This window comes from Meriones unguiculatus, chromosome 2 (assembly GCF_030254825.1).
Source record: "Meriones unguiculatus strain TT.TT164.6M chromosome 2, Bangor_MerUng_6.1, whole genome shotgun sequence".
NCBI lineage: Eukaryota > Metazoa > Chordata > Mammalia > Rodentia > Muridae > Meriones > Meriones unguiculatus.
This window is the reverse complement of record NC_083350.1, coordinates 93,806,592-93,821,639: the sequence shown is the minus strand read 5'-3', so window position 1 is coordinate 93,821,639 and position 15,048 is coordinate 93,806,592. Positions and strand designations below refer to the sequence as shown.

The window sequence follows — 15,048 nt, the reverse complement described above, 5'->3', positions numbered from 1 at the left end:
CTCATTAAGCCTCTGGCTTACTCTCCAGTTACTGTGAGCTCTCTGGGGCCACGCAGTCCCAAGCACAGATGAAGAGGGGATCCACAGCTCCACTCCCTACACTTACCCTGTCAATACCAGATGAGAGGTCACCTTATGTGCGCTAGGACCTGCACAGGGCTGCTGAGATGGCTCAGTGCACTTGCCAGCAAGCCTGATGACAGAGCTTGAGCTGCAGGTGGAAGGCAGAACCGGCCCCTGCGGCTCTTCTCTTCTGCATGCATGCATGCCCTGGCATGGGCACCCACACACATATGGGATTTGGGAAAACCTATATAAATGATAAAACCTCAGTATTGAGGCCTGAGAACTGAAAGTGATCTCTGGGGACCAGACAAGCCACAGCAGAGGTAACACACCTCCCCAAAGTCAGTGGCGAAGCCTGTGCAATCTCTACAAACCGGCCTGCACACACCTGGAGTGCAGTGCTCACACGCCATCAGCTAACACAGGTGGGGCCAGAAACACTGACACCCAAGGGCTGAGGAAAGCACAAGCTTCTGACTCACCCAACATTACTCACGGCTCAGGCAACACTCAGCTGAGAGAACTCTAGCTCTGTGAGGATTTAAAAGTTCTGCCGAGAAGGAACTGCCAGTCCAGTGTCTTGAGTGAGGAGAGTTTTTAGATGAAATATGAAATGTCCCTCCCCAGTTCTCTAGCCTGATGCTGCTGCTACCAGGAACTGACAGTACAGCTCTGCCGTCCTGTGCCCAGGGGCTGCATGTGTGATAACACCTACTCTCTACTCTCCTGTGACCAATTTACAACTATTTAAACAGCCCGGCTAGGAGCGGTAGTGTAGTCCTTGCCTGTAAAAAAGCATGGAACCTGCTGGCCTTATCCTTTGGGTCCTGTAAGACTGTCTACCAGCCAACCAAGCTCCACAGACTGCAGCTCTGACACAATATACTGGCCCTCCCTCTGCACTCCCGGGCTTGTAAGTGAGCAGGGATTACTGCCCCAAGGCAAGGGCTGCCAGGCCAGGGAGGGCTGGCAGGACTTAACTACAGAGAGCAAAGAGCACAATTCTCCAACAGTGCTAGGCCAGCTGCTTTGGCCGAGGTGTATACCTAGCTCATGGACAGCAGGGACAGAGAGGCAGCCCAAGGCCCATTTTGAGGAAGCTGGGTGTTCTGTTGAGGTCTGAAGACGCCAGCAGGATAGTGCTTATTTTTGGATTACCCATCTTCATTCAGACTGCACAGAGGCTAGGTGACCCTATTCAAATAACACCCTGCAGGTATAAGCTGACTTCGGTCAACTTCCCACTCAACAGGTAGCAACTGTATTAGGATGACAGACAGTTGTTGGCTGCTTACAGATGGCTAGCTTCCCCCTTTCCCTGAGTGAAGCCAATGAGGTATTTCTTCTGAAATACATGTAATTTTAAAAGGCATACAACAGTCCGAGATGCTCACGTGTGTTTTAAACTGGTAGCTGCTCTTAGAAACATTGTTTCTTCAAGTCATCTTGGTCACAGATTATCAAATGGCCTAAGAGTCTGGGTACATTTCTCTTGTACAACATAAGGGCTGGGAGGCACATAGGGTAAAGAAGGAAGCTCATGCCGGCCCCTGCCCCTGTCATAAGGGTAAAGAAGGAAGCTCATGCCGGCCCCTGCCCCTGTCATAAGGGTAAAGAAGGAAGCTCATGCCGGCCCCTGCCCCTGTCATAAGGGTAAAGAAGGAAGCTCATGCCGGCCCCTGCCACTGTCTGGGCCACGGTAGGTGGGTCGACATCCTTAGCCTGGAGCAGCTCTGAAGACAAATATTCAGTAGATCACTAGTGAGGGGGAGAAGCTGACTGACTCCTTCAGACCTCAGAAAGACAGGCACATTTCCCAGGCCCCAGGAGGGAGTACACTAGTATTTCAGGGGCATACCACCTGGGAATGACCTGGCCAGGGTGAGCCTGACAGTGCAGAGCAGAAAAGGAACGCGCACACTCTGGCTCCAGTTCTGCCAGCTTGGGTCCGGATGAGCCTGCAGCACAGGCTGTGAAAGCCATGTGTACACACTGGGCTCTAAACCAGCCATGTGGCCTGGGTAGAAATCAGAGCTGGAACTGGTTTTCTTGGATGAGACAGGCAGGCAGGCTCTTCCCTGAGAGGCTTGGGATCGGACCAAAACTTCCGCAACATACGGCCTCACAGGTCGACCTGGCTGGAAGCTCTCATCATGCTGAGGCCAGTAACTTTCCTGGGATGGTGCATCTGTTTCTATGACGATGCTTCTGAATCACCTGCTTTAGGTTTCCCCTCACAGGGAAGGGGCTCCCGTACCTGCCCATGGGCAAAGCCTATCAAGGGTTCCATCATGGCCATGCGCTTGCGGTACTGCAGGGCGTTGAGTGCACAGTAGTACTGAAGGGACGACAGGTGCTGTTTCCGTCGGGCAGCGGCCACCTCTTTCCCAACTTCAGTCTTCACCTAGGGAAAGGGACACTTCGAGTCACCCACGGGGTCTGAGAGTTCTGCAAGCGCACAAACCTCCAGACACATCTGCTTGTTCATCGTAGACATTTAATGGCACAGAGATAAGGTTCCACCCTGGCTTAAAAAGGAGCCCAGTGAAATCACCAGTGACAGCACCTCTGTACTGTCCTAGTGGCAGAGCCCAATGCTGCTGTTTGGGAAGGTGGTAGAGCAGCAGGTGCCGGAGCCACACACATTTTTGTTCACATAAAAGTCTATAGCCCCAGGGGATAATTTAGCTTAAGAAAATCGTGTAGCAGAAGTAAGAAGTGTATGCATGAAGATTCAGTTGCCTGTGGTAGCAAAATGCCTAGAAAGTAGGGGCTAACACCTCAGCCAGCAGCTGAGCGTAAGTGGCTGAGCAGTGCAGGAGTCAGAAAGCCGACAGCACAGCGCAGAAGCCAAGCTGCACATGGTTCGAACTCGCAGTGGCTCCACACCGGAGCTTACAATTGGGTGGAGGTCTACACTTGAGGTGCAGGAGAATCTGAAGGTCCAGATACAAGAAAGAAGAGCTCCATCACACAGATGGAAGCTACACGTTTACAGGGGCCACAAAAGGAGCTGCGGTTGACACAATGCCCCTGAAGGAACTCACTCTTTCGTTCTCCTTCTTCTTAGGAAGCCTGCTGTATTTTGCCATTGACAGGTCATGCTCTAAAAATAAATGACATGGGAACATCCAGGAGCACGGAAAGGTAAGAACATTGATTGTCTGTCCCGCCCCCACTAAGTTCACACACAGCCAAAGCCCATGTCCCAAAAATGGAAAGATGCTTTACCATTGCTGGCAAGTCCAAAGAGGTCCTTCAACGTGCTGACTTCTGAAAAGGGGAAAAGAAAACATGTCAGAGTTAGAGCAAAGACGGAACCACACGAAGCCAGAGTGCTGCCTTCCTGAGAGGATCAGGGCACGTGCTCTGCCCACAGCCCCGCAGGCTCCGCTCCCTCAGGCCCTGGCCTAATGGCTGCAGTGGCACTCCACACCCATGGTCTGTGAAGGAGATGGACTCCTGGGGAGTGGAGTCCTGAGGACATGGTCAGGTACTCATCCTGGAAACCTGGCCTACAAGCAACCTGGCCCTCAAGTGTCTTATGCCATCTCCCCTTACAGTAGGTGGGACTAGACAGAGCACAGAGTTTCTTTCCTGTTGCCACTTGTATTTCCTGTTGTAGAAATCTGACTTATTAGTCACCAGTGAACACACTGCTGTGCTAGTTAAAAATGACACAAAGTGGTGTACTGCATAGTCACAAGCCAATACCCATAGCCATGAGCCCACATCATGCACGATCACCATGCACCAAGATGGCTTAACAACCCCAAAACCAAAATGACAAAAAGGTCACCAAGAGAATGATGGCCCAAGATGAAACACTGAAGAACACAGAGACGGACTCTGAAGGAGCGACAATGTTCACCTCCCTAACAGTCTGTGCCACTGTGTCCAACAACGCACTTTATCGTGTCTATGGTCCTTATCAGTGTGTGTAAGAACCATTTCCTTCCTTCCTTTCCCTGTGCTGGGCAGCGCTCTGGCCTCCTCTCTACCTTCCCTCTCACCTCCTTTCTCTCTACTCTCACTCCCTGTTACAGCACAGTCGTCTACTCACAGCTTGTTAGCTCTCATGCTCTCTTCAGCTATACTTTTGCTGGGGCACGAATGACTACAAGGCCAGTTGTGATGGATGCTGGCAGGATATAAGGAAGAGGTGGAGGCAGGAGAATCATGAGTTTGAGGCCAGCTTAGGCCAAACATTTAAGAGACTGGGGAGCCCACCCAGCGGCTAAGAGCACTTGCTGCTCTTTCACAGGACCCAGGTTTGGTTCCTAGTACCTACAGGCCAGTTCAAAAGCATCTGGAACTCCAGTTCCAGGACATCAGATGCTCTTTTCTGACCTCTGGAGACAGCAGGCACACATATATACATTCAAGCATAACATCCATGTATAAAGCAGAAAATAACATAAAATTTAAAAGGCAGTAAAATGTATGTCTCAGCAGATGAGCCAGATACTTCACAATTATGGCTTTGTGTCATGAGAAAAGGGTGATTTCATTAGGTTTTCACAGATAAGAAACTTCCATTTTTACTGGTAATTTGCAAAATAATGGCCACTCTAAGCTACTGTAAACTCAGCTGCTAGAGCACAGAAGTAGGTAAGGAGGGCCACTGTCACCAGGCTGCTGCGCATGCTCAGCCTAGCAGCCCCTCTCCTCCCCAGACATGCAGCCTAGCATAGACATTCGTTCATCTTCCCTTTCCTTTTAGAGTTTTTGGAGACAAGGTTTCTCTGCAAATCAGGGAGGTCTACAGAGATCTACAGGGAACTCAGAGATCCACTGTTTCTGCTTCCCCAGTGCTGGGATTAAAGGCCACCACCACCACCAGCTTTCTTTTAGATTTACTGAGGTAGCCTACGCTGGGCTCATATGCGGTCTGCAGCCAAAGATTACCCTGACTCCTGATCCCCCGACTCTCTCTAATACTGGGATTACAGGTGTGCACCATCAAACCAGTTTGTTACTTTGTGTTTTTAAATTATGAAGTGTTAGGGCTGTCAAAGTAGCACTGGGCAGAGCTTGTAGCAGTTCAACCTCAGGTGACACAAGGGCAGCAAGGGAGCAATTTTCCATTTTTAATATTTGCCCTTACGTTTACTATAGCTTCTTTGACTAGAAAACCATGTACACTTACATATATTTTAAAGTAAGATTATTATTTGGGTCTGGGTATTTGCCCACATGTATGTCTGTGTACCATGTCCATGCCTGATGCTTATGGACGACAGAATTGGATCTCCTGGAACTAGAGTTATAGACAGTTGTAAGCCACCATTTGGGTGCTGGAAACCAAACCCAGGTCCTTTGTAAAAGCAACCAGTGCTCTTAACCACTGAGGCATCTCTCCAGTCCTAAGGTTATATGTGTATTTTTTTTTCAATTAAGGTTCTATATGTGGTGTGTGTGTATATGTCAGACTTCTCAAATACAATTGTTTTATTTGTTTGTATGTTTCCTTTTCTTTTCCTAATATGAAATGTTTCACAAATTTTCATGTCTTTGTACAGGGGCCATGCTAATCTTCTTTATTGTTTCAATAATCACATACAATTCTTTACCCTCTAAGTAATAAATGAAATTAAGGGTACCAGCATTAGGTCATTTGGACTCAGTTTTCTATTACCAGGTTTTCTCTAGAATAATACTTCTGTAATACTCATTTGGACAACTTTTAATTTCAAATACATCTAAAATTATTGTAAGGTTCTACTTTAGTTTAAAACTGAAACTCATCATTAAAGCAAGAGTGGGTCCCAGTCAGATGCCCTCAGCATGAGCTTCATGGGAGTGTGCTCACAAATGTACCCGAAGAGCCCCTGGGGGCTCATATCAGCACCCTCAAATCCTCCTCAGAGGAGTTGTGGCACCCACCCAAGGGTCCACTTCATAGTCCAAAGTTCATGGTTTCCAAGAACAGCTCCCTCTTCTGCCTTAGCGTCACTGCTTACTTAGCAAACACAGTCCTCACTGCAGAGCAGACCACCTGTACACAGGAACCCTGGCCTGAGCCTCCAGGCCCAACAAGTCGACAGGCCTCTGGACCGCTTTCTCCAGCCCCTGACCATCCCTTCTGCACCTCTGCTGCATGACATTAAAATGATCTGCTTCCATGTCTGTCTTTTTGTCTGTGGACCCTCTTGGGTTAGCTAGGAATGCACAGAATCAAGAAAAGTTTGCAGAACAAAACTGCCCAAAAAAGCATTCTCAATAGCCATGCAATAAGAATTACTATTAGGTAAGTTAACATTCAGAAGGCAACTGTACTGCTACTTTACCTGTGAGATCCTTTTCTCGAAACTGTATAACAGGGAGAACCATAGTGTCTGCCAGTTGCTTGGCCAGCTGTGTGTGGAGACCATTAAGCTGAAAGCAAAAGGACTTAGTTGAGAAAATTGTACACATTATTACTGGTATGTTTTACTTTAGCAGGGGATCACCACAGACACTCATTCCCATGTGCCTAAGTGGCTCAGCTGGATGTCCTCAAATACACACCCTCATAAAATATGGAATGAGACAGGCCTAGAGGTCCAATGATGAGAGGCGAGGCTCTGACGGGCACCAGTGAAGCTTGCAAAAGGTCTCTGGCTCACAGTCCCCTGCTTTCTGTGCACACCCTAGCTCTGTATTCTCAAACCAGGCCACAGCCTCCTAGAAACCACATATTGCATTGGCTGGCACTGAATGCAGACTGGTGGCAAGACTAGATGGCTTATCCTCTCCAGGCCCGCCTGCCTGCCAGCAACCTCACTCACAAGGGCTGTTTGTAGCCACACCGGAAACACCGGCCCACTGGGAACTGAATGGGGGTGGCTCAACCCCATACCCTGCAGAGAGCCAGTAGATCCATGGAGGATGGCACCATCAGGGCTGACATCTGTGTGCCAGCTCTGCATGCTGTACAGCATGCGTTTTCACTCACCCTGTGAATGAGGAGTTATTTACGATACCTATTTTACCCACAAGCAAACAACTCTCTAAATCCAGACCACACATGAATGGCACAGCTGGGATGTAATGGTGGCTAGGAGTGAGATCAACCTTTCTCCACCACACAGCACAGTATGCTCTGTCTGTCACAGTGCTGCCCAAACCCCCCACTCTGTAGACTAGGCATCAGCAACAGCAGTGAAAGGGACTGTCCCTAGCGTGGATGACTAGGGCAAGCAACTCCAGCCGGCGAGGTTGCCTTCAACAGGGCCAGCAACATTCATGCCACTATCCCAAGCATGCAGATCTCCTACAGGGCTTGCCCTCTGGAGTCATTGCTCAAAGATCTAAGGGCAACCCTTTGCCAGGTAAGGAACACCATTAATATCTCCTTATCTCAGCCCAGTTGAAGTATGGCAATGTTCTTCTGATAGGAATGCAAGAAGACAGCCAAACTAGTAAATGCCACTGGGGTTGGGGGGCTGGTTGTTTGTTTTTTTTTCCTAGAATGACTACAGTAAGAAATTTAATGTTTTTCATCGACAGCTAATTGAACATCAACAAGCATGCCTTCTATGCCTGTGGCTCTGACATTAAGCAAGCAGGAAAGTGACCACGCATGTCAGGATAGCAAACTTCCTGCCTGATCACTTTCTTCCTAAGGACAGGATTCATGTCATCTACCTTTTGTGTGGCCTAAGAGGCACAGGCTGATGATGGTGCAAAGAGCAGGGCCCACGTGTGCTTCAAGATGCTCTGACAGGAGTGGTAACATGCCCTCTGTGAGGATAAGGCAGGAACTCAAGAGGAAATTTCTGAATGACTCACAAGAAAGATCTCATTCCAAGACATTCTATTAAATAGGCCATATGCACCTCTCCTGTCTGCTCAGGTGTGCTCTTGCCAGGTTAGCTGGCTCACCTCTAATTCACCCAGCTCTGGCACAGACAGAGGAACTACCTCTCTTTGCATACCCAGACCCATTTGGCAGCTTGGTCTAGACATCAAAAGGCTTGTGTAAACTCTGACCTGCAGACCCCTGACACCACTCCCATCAAGGGAGCCACTCTGTTTCCCAGAAGGCAGTGAGTAACAGCTGTAAGCTGGGCGGCCTAGCCCTGTCTTTTTACAACCAGCCCCTCTCCCTTAGCCACTCACTTCTACTTCATGTGATTTGGGGGAGAAATATCTCACCACCTCCCTGTGTTATTTACTCACAATTAGTAATTGTATAAATTGAATAAATTTAAAAAACTTCACATTTTTCTGTAATTACATTTTAAAATAGATTCTACATCCATTTCAACCTATTTTTACACTTACTTAGTGTGTATGTGTGTGCAGGAGCACACATGCACGCACGCACACAACAGCACACCTTTGGAGTCAGAGGACAACTTGAAGAGTCAGTTCCCTCCTCCCATGTGGCTTTGGGGATTGAGCTCTAGTTAGTGGCTTAGTGGCAATTGCCCTCACCACCTCAGTGGCCTCTTGACATATTTTTTTAGTAATATTTTATTAGTTCTTTGAGAATTAGGTACATGTATCCAATGTTATTTTCATCAGATTCATCCTGCTCCTTGCCCTAACTCCTCGAGGATGCTCTCCCACCCCCGTCTCATAGATCACTGGAGTTCACTTTTAAGATTTATTTATTTATTAGATAGCATTCTGCCTGAACGTGTACCTGAACACTAGAAGAGGGCACCAGACTTTATTATAGATGGTTGAGCCATCATGTGGTTGCTGGGAATTGAACTCAGGACCTTTGGAGGAATAGACAGTGTTCTTAACCTCTGAGCCATCTCTCCAGCTCCCCCTCTTGACATATTTTAAAGAAACCCCAAAGTAGAAGAGACATGTGTGATGGTCAATCACAACTGTCGATTTGACAGTTGTAATCGCTGTGGAAACATCCCTCTGGGCATGATGTGATGTGAGGGAACGGTGCTGTGGCGAGGGAGGGGAGCGGTATAGTTCTGTGGATGCCAGACTCCAGAACACTGTGGCTCAGTGCCTGGCTACTGCACGTGCTTTCCTGCTTTCTCCATCATGTTTCTTATGACAACCACACTGCCAGCTCTTTGAAAGCTGGAGTTTCTTATACTTCCCAGGGTTATACAAGGGTCTTGGTACTGGAGCTCTGAGGGTTTATTTTAAATAGTGCTGAAATCAAACCCAGGCCTTGCGCACGCTAGGCCGACACTGTACTACTGGCCACATCCCCAGCCCACTTACAGCTAAGATTTCTGCAATTTCTGATAACCATGGTTTCCCACAAATACAATAACAGGTATATGAAATCTTGTGTTGAACTGGGCCCCCATCAAAGGACACATCCACATGGGACACAGAACATGAGAGCATGTGGAAACAGTCTCTGCGAACGTAGTCAGAGAACTTAAAAGGAGTCTGAATTTCCAGGTGGGCCCTGATTTCTGTGACAGTGTTTTTATAAGAATGGTACAGACAGAAGAGGAGAAACGGGCAGCAGGGAGGCCCTGTTAAGTCACAACCAGCCTTGAGAGATGCTGTTAAATCACAGCCAGCCTTCAGGGATGCTGTTATGTCACAGCCAGCCTTCAGGGGTGCTGCCACAAGCCAAGGCACAACAGAAGTCACCAGGAGATGCCACAAGGGAAGGGAGGGTTCCACCTAGGCCTACAGGATATGGCCTTGCAGATAACTTGAGCTAGTCTCCTGACTTCCAAAGCTTTCAGAGAACAAACTCCTGTTGTTTGAAGCAATCCAGCTGTAGAAACACAGCAAGGTAGGACAAGAAACACACCAAGGTAGCCCGAGAAACCAGGAAACTGAATTCATGGAAGTCCTTGTGGTCTATTTTCCCTCTAAGTTCCAAATACAGTGCTAATGCCACCTCTGTTATGGATTGAGCCTCAGAAATCTGAGGAGGTATTCTAAAATGCAGAGGGGGCCAAAAAAAGAGATGAAGAGTTCATAAAGAAAGATTTCCATGTCTTACCTCATCCACCACTTTAGAAAAATAGTGTAGAGTAGAAATTACTTCTTCATCGCCTTTGCCCAGAGCAAAATTCTAGGACAAAGAGAATTAAAAAGCCAGGTGTTAAAATGCAGGAATTCACTCCAGAAACTGAGTCACAAACCCCAGGCCGGTACCCTCTTCCTTTCCTCCCCCAGGAACACATCAGAGGCTGTCTGCCTGAGAGGAGTACCAACACCCTACCCTGGCCACACCGTTCTGTCTTAACAGCATGGTATCTCTAGAAGTCTGTCCTGACTGGTGGTACTGACTTGCTTAGCCTTCCTGGAGACCAGCAGCCCTCGTGGGTATTGGATTAGCTTGAAGAATCCTCATGGAGGCTTTGGGATGATCCCAGTTACAACTTATCAGTGGGAAAAGATATGAGGAAAAACCACTGGGACAAAAGAAAGAAAGAGAAAAGGGATGGGTGGAGGTAGGAGCAAGGACCCTTCTGGAGGGTACCTTTGGAGATGTCTTTAGGGGCTCTGGGGGACCTGAGCACTGCACAGCACCCTCATGTTACCTGTTTTTCATAAGCCAGCAGCTGCCTTGAAAGCTGCTGAGTGGCCAGGCACATTTCATTCTGTGGGCAGAAGAGAAGAGCAGAACAGGTCAGTTTTGTCAGTGTGCATCGTCACTGTGTGCCTCAGAGCAGCCTGAACAAGAAGTGTGTGTGTTGGGAAGTGGTTGTTTTTCTTTCTAGACAAGCTCTCACTATGTAGCCCAGGCTATCCTGGAACTTATGAGGCTCCTGCTTCAACCTACTGTGATTATAAGTTTGTACTACCACATCTGATAGATTCTTTCTAGGCAATATTTAGAGAGCAACACTGAGATAAATCAAAAGCCTAAAGCTTGATTTAGAACAAATAAGGCCATTAACAAACTACTCCTTCTGGTTATTCCGTCAGTGAACAAAGAAGTGAGCAGAACAGACCCAGTCCTCATGGATGTATGAGGGAAGAGGACAGCAGAGTAGTGGCCATGTGCATGATGAGGACCCTAAAGCACAGACCCGCTGTACCAGGAGGGGCCAACACCAGGACCCTGCTAGACTCTGAGAGATGCTTAATGCAGCAGAGCCTGCAGGAAGCCAGCCAGGAGAAGCAGCTCTCCAGAAAGCAGCACTGGAGCAGCTCTCGGGAACTGCCTGTGGAGGGCATGAGAGCTGCAGAGCAGAGGGACAGCCATGTACAGACTCAGGGCGCAGTTTCAGCCTTACTGGCGGTCTCATAGGAGGGGTATGGCCTTGGGAGCTGGCACCAGGGATGGCTGGAACAAAAGCATATCTATCCCCATGTTGCAGAAGACCAGAGGAAAGCACTGCTTGGGGAGCTGGCATGCGCTGCAAGGCTCTCATGCTAGTTCTGTTCCCCTGCGTCCCTGAGCCTGTCACCCACTAGCCTCTGGTATCACAGCTGACTCTCCATCCTCCCGCTACCAATGCAGCAGACCTAGCTCATACTTCTAAAGCTGTGTTCAAGCTGCTGGTCAGTTCAGGGTTATCCCAGAGCACAGAATGTCCCAGGGCACTAGTACACTAGGCCTTGGCCTCCTCTCATTCTTTCTCTGGGCTGCTATTCCTTCAAGGACAAGTCTTGCACTCAAGGGAACATTTTTGTTTGTTTGTTTGTTTGTTTGTTTACCTTGCATGAGTGTCCTCTGCCTATTAAGAGTCAAAACCCATTTTCTGGGACCTTCTTGACAGACAACAGGTTACAGCTTCCTGGCTACCTCTGTCTGCCCTATGGAGCAGGCATGACTATGAAACATGGCTCTCTCTCTCTTACCCAGAATAAAGTCACAAGTAGGGCTCTGACTTGAACTGCCTAAGTGTAGAGGGACACATCATAAAAAGCAATAAACTACAGAGGCTGGAAGAAGTGGCCGACCCAACCTCTACAGCAATGATGCTCTGAAAAGGGCCTCACTCATGGGTTACACAAAAAGTCCCTTGCTTCAAGTGAGATGAGTTTGTCTGAGGTTGGCATCTGCCTGGGGCTGGCCCCTGTGGGTTGGGATTTGTACACTCAAAAATCATTAAATAGCAGCTAATTCTGACAGGTGCTTAGTTCACACCAGAAACTATGCTCTATGTGCTACCTTGTTTGATCTTGATAATATATTTTTCCATTTATGTGTGTGTGCCTATACACCAATGTCTGCAGATGTGTGTGTGCATATACGCTGATGTCTGCAGATGTGTGTGTGCATATATGCTGATGTCTGCAGATGTGTGTGTGCATATACGCTGATGTCTGCAGATGTGTGTGTGCATATACGCTGATGTCTGCAGATGTGTGTGTGCATATACGCTGATGTCTGCAGATGTGTGTGTGCATATATGCTGATGTCTGCAGATGTGTGAGTGTGTGTGCATATACGCCAATGTTTGCAGATGCTAGTGGTGGCTGGATGATAGCATCAGATCCCTCAAAACTGGAGTTACAGGTTGTCTGGAGCCACCCAGTGTGGGTCCTCGGGAAGAGCAGCAAGTGCTCTTCCTTGACTGCTCAGGCAGTGCCGCAGTCCCTCTATAGGCCAGTCTAAATGACTACAACTAGAGATGAGGCAGAGAATGAGGTACAAAGTGGCTGAGCTGCCTTCCCAGTGTCACTCAGCTGGTTGGTGGCATGGCAGGGACATGAGGCCAGCTCTGTGTGGTTCTAAACTCCACACTGTGTTTTCCACAGTCTCTTCTCTTTCTTCAGCATCTCACTGAAGCTCAGGCTGGCCTCACACTTGCTATGTAGTTAAGGAGACAAACTCCTAGCCTTTCTGACTCCACCTCCCACAACTCCTGCCACATGTTTCATTCTATAGCAGTGCTCCTCCATACTGAATCCTTCAGGAAGCAGTCAACAAACATAATATCCCTCTCGACATCCAAACCAAGCAAATGCCTCAATTTTTCCATGCTTCTGACATGGAAATGTCAGAATATATCTGAATATATCTGAAAACCTTCTAGCAAGCTGCTGTGTGACACTGAGCTCATGCTGAGTGGATGATACTCAGGTGCCAATGACACACCTCCATAGTGCCTCAGGGAGGTAGGACACAGCACACAGAGCAGCTGCCTGCCAGAGTGACTGGGGACAAGTAGCCTCTGCCAGGTCTCTCCTTAAAATATTTTCCATCCTTTGGGTACATCAGGCAACTGAGTTACTGTTCCTCCCATGGAGGCCCACTGGGAAGCAAGCACTCACAAAGGGTCTGCCCCTGCCCAGAACTGAGCAGAGCAGGCAGAACCTCACCCAGTGTCCCTCATTCTAATCCTGACTGCATGGAGGCTCCATCGAGGAGCTGCCAGCATCGGCTGGTGAATCCACACCCTGGGGACGGACAGAACCTGTACAAATGGAGCTGAGGCCAAGATACAAATGGCAGGTCTAAGAGGGCTTCTTACTAGGAACACAAAGCTCACACTTTCCTAGGAGCATGACAGCAGGAGAGGTGGACTAGCATTTAGATTCTAATGAAGTTCTGAGAGTAACATCATGCTGTGTTTGTGTGTATGTGCATGTGCGTGCATGCAGACATGTGTTTCTGTGACATACTGGAACCCAGGGCCTCAAATGTCAGGCAAGCCTCTCCCTCTGAGCTTCCTCTTTCCATGGTCCTGCAACAGCTCTTGGGCTGCTCTCCACACTTGAATACTTCCCAGGAATCCTTAAAGGACAAGCTGGGGCTAAGGGCACATGGCAGAGAGCACGTTTAGCTGCAGAAAGATTCGGGTTTGATCCCCAACATAAGAAAAAAAGACAAAGCTCCTCCTACATTAAAGAACCTCTTGTTCTGTTGCCAAGGTGCTAGCAAGCCTGATGGGCAATCTGAGCTCCTGGCAAGGGAACGCTTACCTTACCATGCCAGAGAGGCTACTGCCCAGAGTGCCACCTGAAACCACCAACAGCCTCCGTGGGAAGAACCACCCATGGCGGCCATGAATAGTAATGTTGAGACTGACAAGGAGAAAATCCAGCTGGGGACAGTCACGGACAGCCATGTGCTTAGAGTCTGTTCCAATGGCACAGATGTGCCTGAGAGGTACATTCACCCTAGTACCCAAGACCCACAGAAGGAGGCTGAAATGGAAGCAAAAGATGAGAAGGCGAGCTGCCAGGCTGGCAGATGGCTCTGGCTGTTGGGGAACCATGGGAAGCAGGCTTGGGGTATGTGGATGAGTGTGAAGAAGCAGTGTCCTGTGGCTAAAGTGGAAGACAGCAAGGGAGGGGACACCAAACACCAAACACACCCAAGGTGAGCCAAAAGTCTGCACCAATTCTTGAGGAAGTGGCTCGAAGCAGTGAGGAGAACAGAGGAAAAAGAAGTGCCAGGCCTCAGGAATGAGGAGGAACATGGGTTTGTAATGACAAGGGTCCAGTTGGGGTGGTGGCTTTCAGGTGGGGAGACCTGCATCCAGTCCTGTACTGGGCATCAGGAAGTGACATCCTACTAGGGCTAGCAGTCTACTGCAGGACCAAGAACACCCTCATCACCCTTCACTGTTGAAACTACTAAGCACACGGGCCTCTACTGAGCACACAAGAGATCCCTGGCGAGGAAGGGAGAGACGGTGGGAAAGAATAGAGCTAGAGACATTCTGTGGACACTCAGTGATGGGCAAAGTGGACCCCAAGCACAGTACAGAGCTGTACAGACAGCCTGGCACACTGGGGGATAGCCAGAGACAAGCTGGCAGGGGCTGGCTTTCAGCTCTGTGCTCAGGATGCCTTTCTGACGAGACTCACCTTTGCCAGTGGCCACATAGAGCACCCTGAAATGGGTAGGAGGAAGGCTGTAAGACAACGAAAGAACTGAAGCCAGGGTGCCTTCCTGCAGAGACACACCGCCTCCAGAAAATCCAGAAAACTTGTCTTATACAGTGGCAGCAGAATCAAGAAAACCATAGTTCCCAAAGGAGGCAGACACAAGGCCAGCAGCCATCACTGGTGATCCTGCTCAGGGGCAAATGGACACGTCCTAGAGGAGGCTGAGGGGCAGTCCTGGAGAGCAGAAAAACTTAAGAGGGA

The 15,048-nt window shown here is 48.7% G+C and overlaps 1 protein-coding gene and 1 non-coding gene across 3 annotated transcripts in view; both read right to left on the bottom strand.

Annotated features, from left to right (window-relative positions):
* Appl2 (adaptor protein, phosphotyrosine interacting with PH domain and leucine zipper 2) overlaps positions 1-15,048 on the bottom strand; it is a 45,871-nt gene that overhangs the window by 16,769 nt on the left and 14,054 nt on the right. For both annotated transcript variants that reach the window (XM_021640928.2, XM_021640927.2), the window contains exons 3-8: positions 10,539-10,598; positions 9,995-10,066; positions 6,357-6,444; positions 3,298-3,339; positions 3,114-3,172; positions 2,324-2,470 (exon numbers count right to left, since the gene is read on the bottom strand). In XM_021640928.2, the coding sequence (XP_021496603.1) occupies positions 2,324-2,470; positions 3,114-3,172; positions 3,298-3,339; positions 6,357-6,444; positions 9,995-10,066; positions 10,539-10,598 (468 nt within the window). The remainder of the gene's footprint in view (positions 1-2,323; positions 2,471-3,113; positions 3,173-3,297; positions 3,340-6,356; positions 6,445-9,994; positions 10,067-10,538; positions 10,599-15,048) is intronic.
* LOC132652567 (U6 spliceosomal RNA) lies at positions 5,547-5,651 on the bottom strand. The gene has a single exon (XR_009590168.1). It is a non-coding gene; the product is annotated as a U6 spliceosomal RNA (small nuclear RNA).